Below are 22,339 nucleotides of genomic sequence, written 5' to 3' on the forward strand. Positions count from 1 at the left end.
TGTATTGATCTGAGAACACTACTGTTTTTTAGAGAAAATATATTCCACTGCGAAGTGACCCAGATAGTCAGAACACATCCTACAAACCCTGAGGCTCAGTAGCTCAAAGTGGAAGCTTTTACCGAGGCTTATTCTTTCAGCCTGAGCCTCACAAAAACTGTATCAAAACTTTCATAGAGTCTTTTATCAATGAGAAGCCCAAGCTTTAAGGTTCACACGTCAGAAGCTTGGATATGGATAAACCAGAGCTTGATACACACAAATCATATAGCAGGTTTGAAATGTGACATTTGTTTTTCCTCCTCATATGGTCTAGACTCAATGGGCAGGTAAGAAACCTGTGATTTTTTATTAAAAAGTATTCTAACAAACAGTCATAGTAGTGCATTTAGATGACTGCTGTTCATAAGGAAATCTGCTAACTAATTGGATTATAAAATAAAAATGAAGATAACATTGGACTACCACACACATGTTCTTTTGATGAATCGCTGCCTAGTGAGATCTCTTTGTGATACAAGCTTGCTGTGAGAATGTACTGAGCATGATAAAACAGCACGATAAGACATCCAACTGTCAGGCCCTCCCTCCCTGAGGTGAAGAGTACAGTCCCCCTGGGCCTTGATCTTCATCTTCTTTATATCACAACACATTCATAATCCTCTACTGTGCTCAGTGCCCAATTATCTATGACAACATCTGCATGCCCTGTGGCTGGTCTGCTCCCTACTGACACAGGAAACATAATCAACAATAAGGCATCACAGACGACTGCAGAGACAAGACGACAAGGGAAGTCCAAGATCACAGCAGTGCAGCAGGAACGGCGACGATACACTTACCATCAACTTTTTCTCTAATGGTATGAATGTAAAAGTGCTAAACATAAACATTTCCCCTATTTTTAAGCAACAGGTTGACAAATGACCAACAATGCCCTCTGGAAACTGCAAACAAAAGCTCAAGCTGCCAGCTGACAAAGTATTAGTACAATAAATTAAGTCAAGTATGATTCTTAGCCAACAACAAAATGGACTGGATACTCGAGCAGGTGAATATAGTCATGTATACCAGCACACATTAGCCTGTATTTTGCAGATACTATAAATATGAGGCTAGAGGTGAAAATTATAAAACTTTGAAAATGCAGATGTTTTAAGATGTTTTGAAATTGGCTCATAAAAGATATGTTTTCATATAATATGTCAGACAGAGTTTTCATTTAATGATAAAGGAATCTCCACTGTCTTCGAACTCCAAAGGACAAACATCAAACATGACATTTTAAGGCCCTATAAAGCTAAAAAGGCTAACATGACTTCACAAAAACTCTAATATCCACTCTTTTTCTACCTCCATTTTCACCAGCTTCTGAGGGAAATATGTGGATCTTTAGCTGGTAAATTATTTACTATGTTCACTAGCTACCTTTGCTGATTCATCCTGAATAGGTAGCATACATGGGTTTTATCAGAGCTTTTTTGTGAAAACAGATGCCCTGCTGCTGGAAAATGGCCAGAGTTTGAAATTAAAGGGACTTGCGGTTACGGAGATATGAAATGAATGGATGTCTATGGGAGCGTTATTTGATATTCAGTTAATAGCGCCACCTAGAGGCCGATTGACACCAAATTTTGCACAGCTCACCTGGAGGGCGTAGCACATAATGTTGTCAAGATTGGTGTTGTTCGACCATTCTAAACCTAACATATGACATCACTTCCTGTTTTGTGCAAATATTTGTTAGCTTATAATTGGAACAGTTTGTGACGTATCGATCTGGGGAGCACAAGCCTGTATCAGCTTGTTCCAGACATGGTTTGTGCCAAGTTTGGTGTCGATCGAACTTGCGGCTTCAGGGGAGTTAATTAAAATAGGTTTTTCAGTTTTCACGATTTAGCAAAATTAAAACGTCGTTGCACAGAGGAGTGTCCAATACCATAGGAATTGGCACTATCCCCCAAACACGTAGACATAAGGTGTATGAATGTGCGATGTAGTGGTGCATAGTTATGTGGCAAAATGTGCCTGGTTCTAAATCCCATTCAAATGAATGGGCTTTTCCTCGGTATTTGAGCTTCTATTATAGCGCCACCTTTTGGCCGAATAGCACCAATTTTGTCAGGTGTCATCAGGGCCCCATGGGGAAGAATTGACCTATATTTGGTGTCAATCGGACCTGTGGTACTGGAGATATAAAATGCATGTCAGTCAACGGGAGTGTTTTTTGATATACAATTAATAGTGCCACCTTTTCGCCGATTGACGCCAAATATCACACAGCCCTTTGGGAAGTCGTTCCACATAAGGTCCCCAAGTTTGGTGTTGATTGGCCATTCCAAACCTAGGCAAAATGTGCCATGGTTTGAAATCCCATTCAGTTCAATGGGCTTTCCCACGGCCTTTCAGCTTCGATTATAGCGCCACCTTTACGCCGAATGCCACGTTTGCCAAATTTTTCAGGTGTCATCAGGGGCCCATGGGGAATGATTGACCCAAATTTGGTGTCAATCAGACCTGTGGTACTGGAGATATAAAATGCATGTAAGTCAATGGGATAATTTCTTTTGTATTTAATCTGCAATAACAGCGCCACCTATGAGCACATTAGGGTCCACTTTGGTGCCTGGTGTCAGGGGATGGTACTGAACAATTTGGCACAACTTTCATGTCAATGCGACTTGTGGTTATAGAGGAACAAATTTTTCGGGTTAAAACAGTGCCACCTAGGGGCTAGTTGCACCAAATTATGATATCACATATGAGATCACTTCCTGGTACTAGCGTTTTGCGTCAATAATCGTTAGCTTATAACTGGAACATTTTTCCTTGTATCGATCTGGGGAGCACAAGCCTGTATGAGGTTGGTCCAGAGATGGTCTGTCCCAAGTTTGGTGTTGATCGGACTTGCGGCTTGTGAGGAGTTAATTCCAAGAGGTGTGTCAGTTTTCGCGATTGTGCGAAAAAAAAAAAATAAAATTATAGGCGGAAATGGGCGTGGCCTATACCACGAGATTCAACAGGATCCCCCGAACCTAGAGGTAGAAGTGTGTGAATTTTGGCACCTGAGTTACGTGCAGTGAACTTACCTTACCTACCCTATGAGTTTCGCGTCCCTAGCAATTACCGTCTAGGCCGCAGTATGCGTTTTATGCATGGAAGAATAAAAATAATTAAAGCTGCAAGCAGCGTTGGGCGGGCCCTCGCACGTGTAGGGCGTCGGTGTGTGAGGTAGCCGTGTTGCATATTCTGGATCTCTGACGGTGCGGCTATGAATTTGCTACGCGCTTCGGACGCTGCATGAAGGTGTTTTACGTCACTTCCTGTGTCCCCTTTGTGGCACTACATAGCACTTGGCGCTATAAATATAAACTAATATTGGCGTGTAGATGTGTTCGGGGTGGGACAGTTATCAAGCACGTAAAGTTTTGTTCAGATGTGAGCATGTACACTGAAGTTACAACAACTTCCTGTGTCATGGCGAAGAGTTGATCTTTGACGCCACGGACACGCCCATTGACGAAAAGTCACAGATAGCACAACTTTTCATCTTCAATGCCTTTAGAAGGCACAGCAGAAAGTTGAAGTGGATGCGACTAAATCCCTAGGAGGAGTTCCTTAAAGTACGAAGTGTGTAAATCATCCAAAAATGGCCGTAAAATTCAAAATGGCCGACTTCCTGTTGAGTTTAGGGTATGGGTTCTTGAGGCTTTTTTGTGCGTCTTGATATGATACATGTGCCCAGAAAATTTCGTGCATGTAGGTTGAACATGGATGAGGGGCAAAATTTTTCTAATTTTGTAGGGGGCGCTAATGAGCCATTTTGCCACACCCATGCGCGAAACCCATAAAACACAAAATTGAGTTTACTTTGCAGAAAAAAGAAAAAAGAGAAGAAGAAAAAATGAATCTCTTCAGTTTCAATAGGGACCTCGCACAGTTCGTGCTCGGGCCCTAATAAAAATCCTAACGATTACAATAGGGTTCCCAGCTCCGCTGGTACTGGGAACCGCGATGCCTTGCATTCGCGGGTTCCCAGCCCCATTTGGGCTTGGACTCCTAATTAATTGTGTTGACTGCTGCAGTTCAAAATCTCTGAGCCACTTCCTGTCACCCTGAATTCACAACACTGGCTCACACTTGTGTGAATTTTTCCTCTTCCTGCACGAGTGCAGGCCACATTCCTCTTATTTGGGGCTTTAAAAGTTAGGTTGATGTTGAAATTGATGTGACAGTGTGTGTGCAGTTTACAGTGGCGTCACTGTGGCAAAAGAAACTGCCTGATCACTGCAGATACTGGCAAGATTAAACAGCGCAGAAGTTCCACTTAGAGGCCACTCCAGTGAGATATGCTGGTAGGTCATAATCCACCATCAAAAATGATTGAATAGAACAACAGTAGCAAAATAATTATTTGGAGACAGCAGCATTATGCACACAAAACAAGTGGGTAACAAAAGTGATAAGAGCTTTTTCACTCAACTCCACTGTGTGTTAACACCATTGTAACAGAAAAAAAAAGCCCTTTTGTTGCTCAGCTCTTGATTATTGTCCTTCACTACATCAGGGAATATGCTGTCTCATACAGCATACATGAATGTTCCAATGAAAAGAAAACATCTCCCTGAATGTTTCATCAAGTATGCAGTAAAACGTCAAAAAAAGTCAAGCATCTAAGGCTAAAAAGCAGATTTTGTCAGCACTTTTGTGCCTTACTAAAAATACCACCAGTGCCAAGGGGACCATGCTGGGGCAGAAATACAAAACTTCAGCCAAACAGAACTCTGGGAAAAATAAGAGCCACAGCCTAGCTGAAAGGTAATATCAACCTAGAAGTCAAATACATGTTTTTTCCTTCTGGAAAGTGATGGAGATGACAAGACATCACATAAGAGACTGGCAAGATTGGCAGTAAAAGAGCAATGAGGCAGTCACAGCAAACCTGATCAAACCAGACAGAGACATTCATGATGATTCATTCAGAAAACTCACACCTGGAAAATGCTTATTTAATAACACTGCTAAATCAGAACACCCTGTCCTGCTCAGACCAGACTCAGGTCTCAGTGCAATTGCTCATCATTCCACAAAACCAAAATTGTGCTTCGAACCCACAAGATGCAGTCTGACAAAGTGTCTCCTCCTGTCCACCAGGCTGACAGCAGAATTCAGGATGTGCCCGCCATGGAAAATAAAGAAAGCCACATCTGAGGACAGCATGTCCTTCACTCGCCCCTGACAACACTGGGCTGCAAGATCAAAAGGAACTCTTAAAGAGACCTCAAAAAATGAAATTCCAACGCTGCACTTTTGCTGAATCAATTTGCCGCATTTTCAATCACCCTGGAGACTGAAACTTTATGCTTATTTTCTTTTTGCCAAAGGATTTACTCTGAATTTCTTTCAACAAACAGGGACATATATACACACACACACACACACACACACACACACACCACACACACACATATAGTCAGTGCTGGGCAATGATTAAAATTTTTTAATTGCAATTAATCGCATGATTTTCTTGCAATTAATGGCATTGTTTTGCGCAAAATTGAATAATGAATTCTAAAGTAGTGTATTGCACACTTTTGATTTAAATGTACTGCTACATACACAAAAGTGCAATAACATGTGGTTTGCAAACACTTTAAACAAATAATGTACTTTTTACCAGCAGTATTCCCTTTAGACAGCAGCAATAAAATATTTCTTGAGGACCTTGTGCTCGACCACTTCACCTCACTGTAACAGGGAAAGTTGCTGCTTAACATAGACTGTTTCTGCTGCTCCCTGATAAAAGAAAAATGTTTCTGCTGATACCTGCTCAGAAAAAAATCCCAAGAAAACTGGACTCTGATGGTAACTTGTTTTAACAAGCTAGATAAAAGGTAATTCCCTGGCAGTGGCAAATAGCTTTGGTTTAATATTTCATTTGATTTCATTAATGTTTAAGTTGAGATTTACAAGAAATATTTTATTGCTACCGTGTAAAGGGAATACTGCTGGTAAAAAAACAAAAAATAAAAAAATATATATATATATATATATATATATATATATATATATATATATATAATTGTAGTAAAAATGTCATGTACCAGCAGAGGTCTGCTTGAACTTCTCACTTTTCTTCTTCCTCCATTTCCAGGGCTTGAGGAGGCGTCCCAGAGTGGCAAACTTACTCCGACGACGGATGGGTGGAGTGTGGGTACCAGAGACCAAGGACTCAGAACGCATGGCGGCCAGCCTCTCTACTTCCTCAGCTGTAAGGGAACAAAAAAATACATTTAAAAAAAACAGGGTTGAGTTTAGGCGAGGGTGCAGAGGAGGTGACATTCTGGTAATCATGCAGGACAGCTAGCAGTGAATGCAGCAGACACGTTTGCTTACAAAAACATCCAAGCAGCAAGACTCTGTGCCAAGTGGCCTCCTGAATTCCCTAATAACTGGATGAGGTTGGGAGAGGATAAACAAAACCTGCATATCAGATAGCATTACGCAGGATATGCTCAGAGTCTAAACAGTTTGAGGCTGCATCACACTGAGCTGTTGGCATTAGCTTTCCAAAACAGACAGATAAGGGCCTCATTAAGGGGAAATCTTTCTACTCCTCATCAAATATTCACAAGTCCCCGCCCTTTAGACTTTAACATACCGTTGGACATCAAAAGCAAAGAATGTTAAGCATTTTATTATAACACAAACTATTAAAAGCGAAGTCATGTTACACTTGAAAGATTCTGCAATCCGAGGCTACAAACAATCCCACTTATAAAACAAGTAGACACCAGTGCACACACACACACACACACAGACAAACAAGGTTTTAGCAGAGGTATGATCATAAACGAGGTATTCAAACTGAAATCCCTGACTCATAAGGACTCACCAGCTTGTGAACAGATCTAAAAACTGTCAACACTGCTAGCAGCAAATAAACTACGATTTGCCTTTAGATACGGAGCCGTTTTTCTACCCTGTCTCTTTCCTACAAAACAAATTTAACACAGACATTCAAGCAGTCTTTCAAAACACTTATAAACAAAGTAACATGCTCTAACAGTTGAATGCAGCCATCTTGCAAGAACAGAAGACCAGCAGAGTTGTACTATTTCATTCTTCTCACTTAAATAATGACAGATTGCAGACTGTAATTTGCTATGTTTACCTTCAAGGCAGTCATTGGTTTCCCTTAATTTCCACACAAAATAAAACTTTCAGAGAGTTCATACTTGCTTTGGATGGGTAATCCATTCTGTTTGCTTTCATTCTGGCAAACACTTGCAACGATAGTCTCGCATTGCCAGACATCAAGATATCGGCCTCATATCCCCGCCCAACATAGAAAGAAGACATATCACCTCACTTAGACAGGTTCAAGAATGAATGAACGGATACCAATAGTTGCCTACAAAATGCCCTAACCCCAAAAAATATCTTAAAAAGAGAATACTTGTATGAATCTACAACACTAAGTGGAAAACAAAAAAAAGCAATAGAAACACAGAAAAGGCTTCTCATGGCTGGGTCTGGATAACAGACTAGAGTCTGGATGTGACCTCTAGTACAGTTTGTCATGTCAGTTGTCAGTGTCACCACATTTCATCAGATCATCACCCATGAAATGCTGTCAGGGAACCTGCTGGTCACTTGATTTTATATAATTACATCACAATCATGATGTTTGCCAACATAGACATATCACTCTACAGGCCAGTCACCTCCCCAGGGCAATGAGCCAGGGTGATAAATAATGTGACAGTAATGCAGTGGGAATCAGTGCCACAGACCATCACCTGAACGCTCTGGTGCCTCAGAGCCAACCATCTTAGTAATCCAGCCACCACGGCGCTCTATAAATAACTCCACAGTCAATGCTAATCAAATCCAGCAGAGATTCAAATTACTTCATTAGAGGCCCAAAGGACGGATAAAGACAGGAAGACAAATATTCACATCTAAGCAACCAGCTCTGTGCACTGTACACACTTTTAGAAACTGCAATAAAAGAAATGCCAATACCAAGTGAACATCTGCTCACAACTTCAAATAATTCTTTGTAGGCTATCTCCTACACATTACTGAAATATATATTATATTGACAAAAGAAGCCTGTTTTTGTAAATAATTTTGTGAGTAGGTGATTTTTGGTGCATTCTGTAAAGATGAACCCTCTGTTCTCTACCCAAAGGGGTCTATGACTGTCTGTACTGGTGCAAAAGACTGTTGATGCCCAAATATTGTTTAATACTACCAAATCTTTGTTTTTTCCCCCACTGAACCAGAGTGTCTGCAGTTTAAGAACATGCTGTTGTAATTATTGGCACGCTTGACAAAATCCTGGCAGAGGGGAGACAAGCTCAATCTACAGAGTAAAAATCCTCTTCCAAGTATCCAAACAGTGATTAAAAATGGTCTGGTGTTTTTCAGGCAGGTGATCATTTCCTGACATACTAGCATTTGTGTCTCATAGTTACGGTGTTGCATATAACCTACATTATCCCACTACTGTAACAAAACACAAGGATGTGCTGCTTTTAATTAAAAACCCTTGTTTGTGTACCAAGATGGCTGAGTGATGATGTAATGACACTGAACTGGAAATGGCTTTGTGCAAACAGTCTGCACAGTTTCATGCCATTGTAATAACAAGCTAAATGGGCAAACTGGATTAATAGGCTACCTAAGCTTCTCGCAGGAGCAGGATTTCATAAATATATTTTTTTGTGACGCAAACAGGTAGCAATTGAAGTCAGAGCCCAACCCTAACCTATAAGAAGTTCTGATCCAGTCAGAAGCAGTTTCCACAACAGCAACACTGAATCACTATCGTTTTGTGTTTAAAGGGCATGTACGCTGCCTGACCCACTTAAAAGTACAGAATATCGTCACACGAGCAGACACATGAAGGAGACGCAAAGCACATTCAATGATGGAGCGCCTCAACTGCCTGTCAAAACGCGCATAGGAACCCATAGGCATGGCGATCGCCAGATAATGAGTAGCAGCCTATATCCCGGATGGCAGTACCGCAGGGCTACTATGGGCGAAAACCACACAAGGATTGAGTCTACTCACCGTCCTGTGTGTCGTTCCCGCGACTGCAATTGCTGCAAATGTGCTTTATCTCTTTCCCGATGTGACAGTGGATCGTAAAGGGCATGTTGTTGTTGTGGTGCGGATGCTGGCCGTGCCCTTTCTTGTTGCCGAGAGACATTATTTTGACCAGGCTGAACGCCTTTTTCTTGGGCTTCTCCACCGCCACGGGCGTGTTTTCTCGACACTCCGTGGTAAACCAAGTGCCGTGCATGACGGTGGGCGCAGGATCCACCGTCGGGTAATTGGCAGTCCTGAACATTAGGACGCGAAAACGGAGCAGCGCTTCAGTGCGAGGTGTTAAGACGGTGGCTGATTTAAATTAAAAGGGCAATCAATTGAGTCCTACCTGACCTACAGTAGCGGCTTCCATCAAACCCAAATCAGCCGCTTCCCTCTGCTGTATCCCCCACACCTTTACCTGAGACCCGAATACGTGCAGCTACTTGGTTGCGCAGTGCAAAAGTCTGTGCTGCCAGATCCAAGTGAGCTAATAATAAAATAGAGAGTGAATACTGAACAGCAACGACTACCTCTCCCTCCCAGAGCTGTAGACTGCAGTCAGTTGTAGCTAATCCACGATTAGTGGAGCTGAGTAGTGAGTGTCTGTGATTGGCTGCACGGTGCGCCCCTCTAATAGGCCAGTGTGACAGAGGAAAAGTTGCTCGTCTAATTTCCCAATAACTGCTTTTTAAAGGAAGTCACCTTATGACACACCTTTTCTGTATTTAACATCAGCTTCAACTGCACCTAAGCAATAATACATGAAGCCTCACTTCATGATAAATGTCTGAGCATAATACAAAATGTTATATACAAAAACAGTGAGTTATGTTATGTTATGATGTGCTTTTGGGTTAATCAACATATTTGTTATTTTGTCAGAAGAGTTAAATGATAATTCATCTAATATAATCTGAAGGATTGTACTAAAACGTAAAGTAAACAGTCCACAAGAGACTGAAAATACTGATGATACTGTTAATGATTTGGTTGAACTGATTTCCTTATGCGGTCATTGTACTAGGCTACTGAGTCTTGACCACAGACCTGTGTGACTATGCAAAGAAGAAATATGACTAAAGTCAACAATGAAGGGGACTGGACCAAAAACGAAGCCCTGTGGATAAGCAAATATGTGGATTTTGAGTTGCCAACAATGATAGAGCATTTTCTTTGTGAAAGGAAGAAAATGAACAATGTTGCCATGTCAGTGATACCAGTCAGGTGCTTAAGACATGTATTAGGCAGTAATTAAAATTAGATGATTTACTGTAAAATAAATAAATAAACATACTGAGGTCTTCCATTGTTACAATTTAGCAGTTTCCTCTTGTATCTGCTGTTAAAGGATTTTTAAATAACTAAACTCCTCCTGAAATAGTGAACATTTGCATTGCTGTGTAAAGCTCTTCAATAAGGCTGTACAGAAAATATGACTTTAAGTTTAATATTAAATACTTTCTTTGAAAGTAAACAGCTGAGAAATAGGCTAATGAGAGTTGATTAATCAAGAGGAGGAATAGCTGTGTGTCCTCTTTGAGCAACTTGGTGTGCACACCTCCTAAAGTAGAAGACAATGCAAAGGTGAAATGATTTGCAGCAGCATTGCTTTCTGAAATTGTGTTTAAGTATGTTAAGTGTGTATCACACACTATTTACTTTTGTGTGAAATGCAGGGACCTTCTGGTAGTTCACATACACATGCATATCAGTAATTAAACATTATCCACAAATGACATCAGTGGATAGCAAATTAAGGGTATGTCCTCCGCACTGATGTAAAACTGATATCAAAGGCTAAAAGATTATGTGAGATTTGGAAAGTCACTTTTAAGTGCAAGGGACAACTGAGATGGATGCTAAAATAACAGCATCCAGCAAATTTGGTCTTTATAACAGACAAGAGCCCAGAGAATTAAAATCAAAGAAAAGGAACACAGCAAAGGGACCGTAATCACATATCAGAAAGCTCAATCCTTCAAATGAGAGAGCTCAGCCTAAAGTAATAGCAAAGCATTAAATATTCTTTCTTTACATCACCAATTCCAAATAGCCACTCACTTGATCCCCAAAGTTACTCAGCCCATTTTGGGGTAATTGATATACATTAATGGCCAGTTAATGAGGCGTTAATCATGGAAAAGATAACAGACCCCATGGCATTTCCAACCACATTTCCTACAGTGAATGGTCGTGGGTTGGGGATGAGTATCTTTGATGTTCCTTCAATGAGCTGCAGCTTATTCCAATGACATCAAAGCCTTCTCTGAAATGAGGGACAGAGGCACTTCATTTACTCCTACCATGGTGCAATGCAGCAGCTGCCCTCAGTTGCCTCTCTGCATTCATATACATTAAAGTTTAAGATACTGGCAAGGAAGAGCTATTTTTATGTATGAAAAACATTTAGCAACAAAGAGTCAGAGCTTAACGGATAAAGGAGCGAAAGTCTTTGAATGACGTAATGATACTGTAAGTGTGACTCTGGATGTGTGTGTGTGTGTGAGAGTAAAAGAGTAATGCTTTAAACAGTCAAGAACTGCATGTTGCAAATGCTGTCTTGCTGCACCATAAACAAGGACAATGATAACTTTTCTTTCTCTGTTTACTCCCATCAGTGCACATTATTCTGCCTGTAGACCTTGAATTATTTTAAAAACTTAAATAAACAGTGCTCTGTGCCAAGGCCCAACGCAGGCATTGGCCTCAAAAGTTGACTTACATGGGGCCCACATCTTGTCTAGCTGGAGGCCACTCAAGCCTCACTTTCATATTAGATCATTCTTTCAAGAATCAGATAATTAAAGATACAAAATAGGTCATTTGTCGCATGTGGCAGTGTGGTTATGTAATGACTGTCAGGCGTTTCCTCACTCTTCCTGCCTTAGAAAAAGTTCCTTTGATTAGATGCATTTGGAGAGTTTGTGTGTTGTGTGGTGGTTTAAAGTTTATTTCAGAGGTGCTTCCATTAAATCTTTTGGGTTGAAACTTTGACTAATTCAACATTAAATCCTGGCATCAATGTTGCTCTTCAAAAACTAAATATACTTTCTTTTGGTTGACAACATACCTGACATTTGTCAAAGTGTCACAAGAAACGTAAACTGTCACAGTAAGCTCACCTAAAGCTGCTAAAAGAAGAATTTGCCAATCCTCTCTGTTGGATATGTTGGCTCATAGTGTTGTGCCAATAAGCCTCAGTCAATGTTAGTTCATACCAGTGGAAAGCATGCTGTCTTCTACACTTATTAGAATACATTCTAAATAAACTGTGAAATGGGTGAGATTCTACTTAAAAGAGAGTTGTTGCCGTTTCTTTAATATTTTGTGATTCTGGTTCCAACTGGTTTCCATGGATGTGGTGCAGGTTTTAGGCAAAACAATCTTACAACTTCCGACTGAGCAGGCTGTCACTACAAATCTGCTGTTCCTGTTCTCCCTGAATCTCTCTGTCTCTTCCCATCTGTCATTCTCTCTCTGCATTATTATCTGTCTTACTGCCTCATACTTACACACACACACACAGTACCACATTTTCTTGACAAAATCTGAAAGAGAATTAATTAGATGGTAAAAGTACGGTGCCTTGCCTTTTCCACTTTTCTTATTTGCAGTAGGGAAATGTGAATGATAGTTATGCAATTATAACCTGTAGGGGGAATGGTTCCTCATCGTTTTATGCAGTTCTTAGCTCCACCTTCAGCTTTAAGCTCATTCTTCTTCCTGACAGGCAGCAGAATAATGTGACATGATTATGTAAAGTCCACAGACTGCAGCGCTTCACAAGTGAAACTGTGATGTATTCATTTGGAAAAGAAGGACAAATGTCAAACTGAGATAGAAATTTTTCGACTTGTTTTTATAAATAGCTGTGCATGTTGACAACTTTTCCTCTTGACATTAACAGTCACTGTAAATATAATACTGTTCAGCCACTGAAGCTAACAGAAATATTCATAGAGCACTGTCACAGACTGTCAGGGATTGTGGTAAGATGCTTGCGACTACAGTTCCAGAAAATTGTAAACAGATGACTGCTCGCTTTTCATCTTTGTTATAATTCGCTCTTGCCTGTCTTTTCCTCTTCTCCCCCTGTCTTGTCCTGTCTCAATATGTTTTCTGTACTGCTGGATAAATTGACAAGCATGACAGGGCATGTTAACAGGTAGTAACACAACATAATATATGATATTTTGTGTGATATATACCTTATAAGGACCATATTGGTACATGGTGACTGTACAACAATGATACTTTCTTGACAATAAGTGAATACTTTTCCAATGTGGTTTATAATTTCACTTGTTTCTAATAAATAACAACCAGTATCAACAGTTTTATGCAGCATTGTTGTATTATAGGCAATCCCTCATATTTTTTCTAAAAATCTTGAAATAGGTAAAACTGTACACGTACATTCCTGCTGTTTTGCATTCGAGTAAGAAGGTAGTAACTTTATGCTATGTGAACACAATTGATTATTATAAAGTGCCAATAAAACCATAATGTAATTACCAGCAACTGGTAACGCTGATCAAAAGGTTTGTATTATGGTCTGCAAATAAAACCTGTAGCCTATTAGGCCTACATGACATGCTGCTATCACATTGTGCCACTCCATTTCAGGGCTGCCAAGCGTATCCCATAGTACAATGCCTCCATCTAGTGGAGTAATTTGGTGACAGATTATTTTGTGGCACACTAAACAAACGATATACAGAGGGTCAATGATGAGTTGTCCGCTGCTTATGTGCCTCATCCCAAAACCGAATGCATGTTATTGGCAATGTCTTCTGTGCTTTATAAATGCCAGGGATATTGTTATGAGAACTGTACTAACCTTGGCAGTATGAAAATAAAAGGAAATCTGCCACTGATTGGCTAGTACTCGTTGTCTCACTATGGTTAGCCAATCAGGGGCAGAGTAGAGGCCGATGGCTGGTTGGGGGGAAAAAGTTGCGCATTCGTACGTAGCGACGTCATCGGGACGTGGCTTCCATATTCCACAGTCAGACATATGGCTGTGATGTTAGCGAATAGCCATCTTCATAGAGAAAAGGATACGTCCATAACGCCAAAATGAGCAAGACAATAACGGATGGTGAGTGTTTAACACTCAACTAAATTATACCTCCATTCACTCCGCATTTGCACGAACCTTAGACAGGAAGATAGCGTTAGAAAGTGATGCTTTAGGGTAACGCTACCTTTAAGGCTAATATGGAAACTGTACTGAATATTGTAACGTTAGCACTGCAAAAAATGTGGCGTTTATTGTCACTGTAGCGATAGTTGTCTCTATACTGTGACTAACCATACCGTTTTAACATTTCTTTCTCCAGGTTTCCTTCCCCTTTCCTCTCTCCGTCTTATCGTGCCCCCTCTGCAGCTTGTGTCTGCAGCTCTGTGGGAGATAGTGAAGCAAGGAGCTGTGATGTACTACGGTCTGCTGGAGGAGTTCGTTACCACAGTGTTGGAAACAGTCCCTGAGCTGCTCACGTACACTGAGAGAGTCCAATTAGTTATGGGCCTACGTGCAAAGGTAAGAAAAATAGGTATCTATTCTACCTAGGTGTCTTAATTCTGTAATACTGCTCCTAACTGGCCATCTGCTGTCTACCAAAAACACTAACTAGAGGGTCCAATGTGCTAAAGAGATGAGAGATTACACTTGTTTGGTCTGCAGTTACTCAAGTACTGTACTTGTGCAACTTTGAGGTGCTTTACTTGGGTATTTTCTTGTTCTGCTACTTTACACCACTGACACTACTACATTGTAAACATGAGTATTGTACTTTTTTACTCTCCTAAATCTATTTGACAGTTACTCTGCAGAAAAATATAATAAACATAAAACCATTATATGCCTCACTCTTCCTGCATCACCTAGTATAATAATATGATGCTGAACTGCATCATTATTAATCATTAATAATAATTAACTTACAATCTATATATAATTCTGTAACACAGATGGGCGCCAATCTGCACAAAAGGTACTTTTACTTACGACGATAATAGTTTTACTCATAATGAAGACCATATTCCTACTTTTTAGGTAAAGTTTCTGAATGATTTTCCCATCACAGGTTGTCTGACAGTTTGAATTGGCAGAACCAAATAAGTAGTTGCCCTCATAGACAAAAGATATAGGATTATTGAGCTCATGATAAAATATAAAATAGCACCGCAGGATTTGGTAAAGAATATATTACTACACCTTATATATGCTTATATATTTGTTTGCAAAGTTTTTGTGCACATTAAGTATGTGGAAAGTATACGTAAATCAAACTGCATCATTAATAATTAATTAAGTTTAAGTCTTTGCAGACTGCAGAAAAATAAGTAAAAAAAGGGGGAGATGTACAGTGTGTGCATTAGAATAGGCCAGCTGACACAACCAGGTTTCTCATGCTCTGCGTAAACTATGCACTTAACTGTTTAATATTATATTATATTTTATTACATTTAGACACAACACAAAACCAGGAAAATTGAGTAACCATTTTCATATAAATGCTGCCAGTGCTTTGCTCGAGGTGCTTGAGCAGAGCCAATATAAACTTCAAAATGAAAGCATTATTATATATTATTCACGTGATCCCGCCAATCCAGCTGCCTCGCAAGGTAATGTGATTTGGGCAGCAGGACTGCTTACCACGTGAGACCAGCAGTTGGTTTCCAGAATCCAGAGTTATTTTCCAAGGCATAAAATGTGAGCAAGCCCGAGGCAGAGCAGTTGGGAGGCGTGGTTCAAGGAAACACTAGTGCACTTACTCTATGGCAGAGCTAGTCAACTATATTGTTCAGGGGTCCACATTTTCAGAAAGCTAGGGCCGGACATTTCCCTGAGCTATTATTGTTATTATGTACGTATACCTGCCACCACATTTTCAAAACTTTTAATTTGCGACATTGCAAAAGTAGCCTAATTATAAACTAAAAAAGAAACTACATAGGTCTAAAGTAAAGTAGTAAAGTAAACACATATTTGAAACAAATGTAGTCTGCAACACATCATGCCAGCTGTTTGGCAAGCTGGGGAAGTTTACATCCCAGCATTTCCTATAAACATTTATAGCCTTTTTTTGTTTGTTTTCTGTCTACTTCTACGCCTTTAATGAACCATTTCACTTGTTTTAAACAGATAAACATCAGTTAACCTGTGCCACATCCATTCAGTACTCTCCAGTTCTCTTTAACTCTCACAAATCAGATACACAGATAGGCCTAGCCTCCACACCGATAGGCTATAATGAGAGACTGCACTTATTTGACTGGGCAATGGTAGACAAGGCCGGTTGATATGAAGTGAGGGCATACTGCAAACAGTGATGAAAATGCTCGTTTGTGAAGCAGGCAAGAGTATTCAGTTTTATGGCATTCATGTGAGAGAAGCTGAATTCGCAGTAGACAATAGCATGCAAAGGAGGGCTTTCGTCATCCACAATGCATGTTTGTGATTGGTTGTTACTGTCAGCACAGCAGCACTCTGCTGGTTTTGAAGGATTCTTGTGGCAAAAATGTCCATTATTCGCATGATTTTTTTTCTTTAGGTTTTAAATTGTATGTATTTGTAAGTACAATTGATGCCCCACCAGCTGAATAGGCCTGCTCTACGGACTGTGCAAGCTATGCAGAAGAGCCGGGTAATTTTATTCCTGGAATACAAACCTTTTTGGCATCATGCGACACTGAGCAACTTTCATTGGAATGAACAGGCCCCCCCCACCTCTGACGTTGTATCCAGTTCTCTTTATACTTCCATGACCTCCACATCTGAAAAATAAAACCTTCACTAAATTGTCTTGATGCCAACAGGTGGTGCTAGAGTTGTGTCGCAATGATGATTTCGCCAGCCCTCAGGGCATCCAGCCTCATCTGAGTAGAATAAACACCTACATTACAAACCAGGAGAAAGAGGTAGGTGCTCTTGTTAAATCTCCATCATTCTGTTTGTCATTTGCATTCACTTATGTGCTTTTTTATTTCCTTCGTAAGACTTCCAGTTCTGAGGTAAAAGCATCAGTGACAAGCTTCTTTAAGCTTGTTCACACTCTAGTGGAAGATCAATGCCAGAGGGAAATATTTTATCAGGTGAGTTGGTTGTTATGATATCTTTTAAGAATATGTCCTATGGGGAAGAAATGTTCAAAGTTCCTATCATTATAAATGCTGTTTGATTTTATTCAGGTTGGTTGAATGGTAGCCTTAATATAACTATCACGATATGTGGTGCCATCAAAGTGGCCCTGCAGTATTTTGAGAAGTGTTACGAGTACTTTTCTCTTTATTCTTTAGAAAACCTTCCCAACAGTGTTCGGCCCTAAATATGACTCAGCCCTACAAGCTCTAATGAGAAAATTCCTCTTCAATTTGCAGAAGCTGCTGCCTGTTCCAAACCTTGAACAAGTGGGTACCTGACAAATAGCAATCCTGAGGCAAATAAAGCAAACAAATATAGATATTTAACATTTACAACAGTTTCAGGTGGACAACTGCACCTATTTAATGCTCACTATGTTAGCAGTAGTTAGAAATGGTAAATGTTTTTCCGTCCTATTTGTTCTCCACAGAGCATGTTAATTGTAACTTTATTCTCCTCTGATATGTTTTGCTCGTAAGTATTAGTCATAATAATTCAGTAATGCAGTAGTGTGAGAGTTGCAAGATAATTTGTTTTGTAACCTGCATGTGAATCAGCTTTATAATGGATATGAGATGCCCAGCAGATATTATTTTTCCCTGTCTGTATTAACTTGTTAAATAATTATATCTACATTGATGCATATATTTGTGGTTACTAGAAGAGGGAGAACAATTGACAATCACTGGTTTCTAGTTGACCCTTCTCTGTGAGTTGTTGAGAGACATTCTGGCAAATGTAGAAAAGCAATTACTGATGTAAAGGTACACAAGACAATTTTATGGACGTTGTTACAAAAATACAAGAAAAGTAACTAAATATAGGACAACATAACACAATAAATGCAAAGGTGGAGTGAATGATGAATATAATAATGATAATTGATTTTGCTTGTTCTGTTCCATTTCAAGACTTCCCTTTGGCTCAGTCTCTCTCCTTTTATCTTGAAAGAGTGCGTAGACTTCATGAATCAACCTGAGCCCCTGAATACACTCATTCAGCATCACAAACATCATGGGCACAAAGTTCCACAAGGTAGCACCTAACAGGAAGTTTCACACAATTCTTGATTGTCTTTTGTATTAATAATTTTTGCTTCAGTTTTAGTAACTGAAAATAATTTTGTGTTTGTTTTTTTCCAGCTTCATCTTCCTCTGGTGATGATTGTATCCTTTCCAGCCTGTCCTATCACCTACCAAAGGTGGACAATGTTGAAGGAGACACACTTGTCAAATCTGGAATCTCACAAGATCGGAAAAGAGATAACTTACTTGGCAGTGAGTCAAAAAAGGACAAAGAAGGAAACTTGAAGGAGATCAATTCAGAATTGGTTAGGAATGTAGAAAGAAATGGACAGCAGCATGCTGATGATATAACTGAAGAAGAAGGAGCCTCTGTAGAAGTAATACTTCAGCCTTTTGATGAGAGTGAGTGTAATGATGATGACGACATGGACAAAAAAATGTGTCACCATTTGAAAACTGGCAGTAGGACCTCTCCAAAAACCTTCAAGTGTCGTGTTTGTGGCAAAGATTTCGGTTCCCTTGGCAAACTAAAGAGGCACAGGATTACCCACGGTGGTTGCGTTACAAACAGAATGAGTCAGACATATTCTACGAGCCAAAGTATCTTTTTTGATCAGATAAATTTACACCCTAAACCAAAGACTTGTATTGAGAATAATGCTTCTAGAATAGAGAATGAGCTTTCCTCTTTGCCAAGTGCCACACATAACCCATCAAATATAATTAATCTTCCTAACTTTGAGCAGTCTAATCGTGGCTATAATCTCGTCTGTCATGTTTGTGGCAAGGTTTTCACTTACCCAAAAAATTTTGACAAACACCGGAGGTTTTGTGCGGTCAATAGTAAACAACAAGCAGAGACAGGCCCACAGTGTTCCACAAGCTTTCCCAGTCACTCCAAACCAACCCCTGCTGATAAGACCAAAGAGTCTTTCTCTAGTGAAACTGAAACTGGGCCTTCAGGTGTTTTACCCCATGAACCAACATCTTCCGACTCACCACAAGAGCAAACGTGTAAAAGAAGCAGTCGTGTCAAACAATGCTCCGTATGTGGGAAAACATTTACCTGCTCTACTGACTTGACGAGGCACATGAGATTCCACACTGAACAGAGTCCTCACCTTTGTTTGTATTGTGGGAAAGACTTTGACAACTACGAAGACTGCGAGGGACACCAGGAAGGTAAATGCAATTCCTCGAGCAACGCAAGTAAAGGGAATCAGGATAGTGGTGTAGCTCAGATCCCAACAATCACAGATGCACCTGCTAACTTGCAGGCCATGCAGTCACTGACGTGTCCGGAATGCGGCCAGGGTTTTACGTACTACAAGAGGTTTGAGAAGCACCAGAGGGAATGTTCCAAAAGAGCTCCTCGTAGGAAAAAGCGAAAAAACATGAACCATTTTATTATAAATGCGTGTAATATCCGATCAGCTGACAACAATGGGAGCCATTCTGAGACAAGTTCTGAAACAAAGGAAATTGCAGAAACGGCACTCTCCACAGACGGTGCATATGGCTGCAAGGCAAAATCTCGCACAATCAAGTGCACCATGTGTGAGAAGAACTTTTCAAAAATTGTCCTCATGAAAAGACATTATTCCGAGTCACATAAAGTTAGCGGCTCATACCCCTGTCCTTTGTGCAAGAGAGCTTTTGTCAGGTTGTGCGAATTGGTTCGACATCAGCAAAACAAAAAACTGTACCAGTGCGCTGCCTGCAACAAATGTTACACGAAGCCCGGACTACTAAATGATCATGAAAAAAAAGTACACACTGCAAGCGTAACACCACGCGTTTGTGAAACATGCGGCAAAAGCTTCAAATATCTCGCTCATCTGATTCTGCACCAGCGCAAGCATAGAGAACGGCAACCTAGCGTTTGTTCCTACTGTGGGAAACAGTTCAGTACAAAAGACTGCCTAAGAGCGCACATGGTGAGGCACACAGATGGCTACCCGTGCCCAGTATGCGGGAAGAAATTCTATCAAAAAACATACCTTAAATGGCATCTGTATAAACACACGGGGCAAGAGCCGTACCTGTGTGACACCTGTGGGAAAGGCTGGCCGAGTGCAGCCCAGCTCAAGCTTCACATGGTCCAACATACAGAGGAAAGGCCGTTCAAGTGTGAAGACTGCGGCGTGTGTTACAAGAGGGGATCCCATTTGATGGCTCACCGTAGAGCCAAACATATTGGGTTGCGGCCATTCGTGTGTGAGGTTTGCAGCAAAGCCTTTAGATTAAACAATGAGCTGAAAAAACACACAATGGTTCACACGGGGGAACGGCCATACACGTGTCCAAGGTGCAACAAAACATTTACGAGAAAATCTCGCCTTAGGGAACACAGGGAAAAGGCATGTGTGTAACTTCATGCTGTTTGTGGACTGTGCTGTGTTAAAACGAACACGATTCATGTGCCATTCTACCACTACATACAGTACATACATGTACCATAAGTTCTGACATCAGCTGTGCCTCAATGCTGTATATGTATGATGCCTTTTATAGTTAAGCCACAGATGTGTAAACTACTCCATTTTGTCTGACATTGTGTGACATTTTCCTTCACTGAGAGTAAGAATGGCCTTGCTGCACAGTGTGTCAAATTAAAGTCTTAAGGTTTCTCCAAGGGCTGCAAGAAGCTCAAGTCTGTTTGAGGAGGAGGAGGCAGACTCATAATTTGGGTGGATTCATTCGTAAAGAGCACAGACAGTGTTAGAACTGGTGAAACATACACTCACGGTAATATGATGCTTTAATATCTGTTGTGACATGCTTAAATAAACCCAGAAGACACATAATGAGTGAATTTCTTGATTAATTTTGTTTGAACAGGGCTTTGCCTTTGCATACATAGGCGTGGAGGTGAAATGGTTTGCCAGCTGAAAACGAATGGGCAACAATTTTGATCAATAATCGTAATTTTTCAAGCTATAATGCCTTACACTCTGTGAGACCAGTTTCTTAAATGAGAGTTTGCTGCTGTTCATTGTTGTATAGCATTATAAATATCTTTAGGTTTGGGCTTTTTTCACTATTTTCTGATGTTTCTAGACCAAACTATAAACCGATTCAATGAGAAAATAATTGTCAGATTATTTGATAATGTAAATTATTATTTGCACCTCATCATAGGATTAACAGCGGCTGGAAAATACATTTTCAAGTATTACAAGCAATTTGATTAATGGTATTCAAGTTTCTAAATTAGTATGTTTAAGTTTAATGTTTTTCCATTGAAATTTCAGACTGCATATGAAATTTTGCCCGTGCCTGAAGCAGATATAATCCTTTACTTTAGCAAACCGCAATGTAAAAAATATCCCTTTTTAAGTAAAAGTCCTACACTCGAGCTTTTACAGAAGTAAAAGTGTAAAGTATTTACAGCAGGCATTCTTCCACCGTACCTACATTTGGGCACCGTTGGGAGAAGAATTTTAAAAAGTAATCAGCATGTACTGATTCATGAGATGAAATTACTCTGTAAATTGCAGGCTGTATTACGAAGTGTTACCATTTAGTCTATAAAATGTCGAAAAATTGCCATAAATTTTTTTCTTGGTAAATTTCTTGAGAGGTTAATCAACTGTTAAAATTGTTCGTGATTCATTTTCTGTTGATCAACAAATTGATTATCCAATAAATAATTTCAGCTCTAGTGTATGTATACACAGTTTAACCGTGTGCAGTAGCCTACTGCTGCAGAAAAAGCACTGCTCCACCAGAGAGCAGTGGTGCTCTGGGGACGATTTTATGTACAGGATGTGTGAGTTGATTCATTCTTAATTTCATGCATCACATCCCACGATTGAGACACGCAACAAAGTTCTGTGAAAGCATGTCCAGCTGTCAAAGTGAAAAAAAGACTTGAAAATTGTGTTTTCCCACATAGGGAACTGTGGTCTCCTTTAAGTTTGACAGTATAAAGACGCAATTAATGCTAAATCTTTTATTAGATCTGTTGTCTGAAACATCAGACCCATCTTGTCTATTTTCCTTTCATTTGTTCTATGCTGAGCTCTGTCTCAGCAGAGCACAGAGGAACCCTCAGCCT

At 40.1% G+C, this 22,339-nt stretch overlaps 2 protein-coding genes across 14 annotated transcripts in view; one reads left to right on the forward strand and one right to left on the reverse strand.

Annotated features, from left to right (window-relative positions):
• Positions 1 to 22,339, reverse strand: part of LOC119902047 (phosphatase and actin regulator 1-like) — a 50,576-nt gene that overhangs the window by 20,177 nt on the left and 8,060 nt on the right. The window contains exons 1-3 of one of the 8 annotated variants that reach the window (XM_038717935.1): positions 9,452 to 9,659; positions 9,085 to 9,356; positions 6,105 to 6,269 (exon numbers count right to left, since the gene is read on the reverse strand). In XM_038717935.1, coding sequence (XP_038573863.1) covers positions 6,105 to 6,269; positions 9,085 to 9,316 — 397 coding nt within the window. In that variant the 5' untranslated portion in view covers positions 9,317 to 9,356; positions 9,452 to 9,659. Of the gene's footprint in view, positions 1 to 6,104; positions 6,270 to 6,396; positions 6,418 to 7,174; positions 7,198 to 9,084; positions 9,663 to 22,339 lie in introns of those variants that run through there. The other 7 variants (XM_038717938.1, XM_038717933.1, XM_038717932.1 and 4 more) reach the window with 7 other exon arrangements.
• Positions 14,071 to 21,086, forward strand: LOC119902046 (zinc finger protein 665-like). Of its 6 annotated transcripts, XM_038717931.1 has the most exons (8): positions 14,071 to 14,206; positions 14,448 to 14,647; positions 16,930 to 17,031; positions 17,110 to 17,205; positions 17,410 to 17,520; positions 18,166 to 18,289; positions 18,397 to 18,420; positions 20,865 to 21,086. In XM_038717931.1, coding segments are annotated over exons 1-8 (681 nt in total). In that variant the 5' UTR covers positions 14,071 to 14,184; the 3' UTR covers positions 20,867 to 21,086. The 6 variants fall into 6 exon arrangements, 4 of the variants coding, with proteins under 4 accessions (XP_038573859.1, XP_038573856.1, XP_038573857.1 ...); XR_005444277.1 differs by lacking the exon at positions 20,865 to 21,086 and having other exon boundaries at positions 18,206 to 18,289; positions 18,397 to 18,442; XR_005444278.1 differs by lacking the exon at positions 20,865 to 21,086 and having other exon boundaries at positions 17,491 to 17,520; positions 18,206 to 18,289; positions 18,397 to 18,442.

Source organism: Micropterus salmoides, unplaced genomic scaffold (genome assembly GCF_014851395.1).
Source record: "Micropterus salmoides isolate LMB-PRFRI ecotype aquatic unplaced genomic scaffold, ASM1485139v1 Ms_hic_scaffold_14, whole genome shotgun sequence".
Lineage (NCBI taxonomy): Eukaryota > Metazoa > Chordata > Actinopteri > Centrarchiformes > Centrarchidae > Micropterus > Micropterus salmoides.

What these genes read in the sequence shown, in the direction of transcription:
- LOC119902046 (XM_038717928.1), top strand. Translation starts at nt 14,185, where the DNA reads ATGAGCAAGACAATAACGGATG. An exon ending in TTATGGGCCTACGTGCAAAG is followed by an intron (nt 14,648 to 16,929) that starts GTAAGAAAAATA and finishes TGATGCCAACAG; the next exon opens with GTGGTGCTAGAGTTGTGTCG. An exon ending in TTACAAACCAGGAGAAAGAG is followed by an intron (nt 17,032 to 17,109) that starts GTAGGTGCTCTT and finishes TTCCTTCGTAAG; the next exon opens with ACTTCCAGTTCTGAGGTAAA.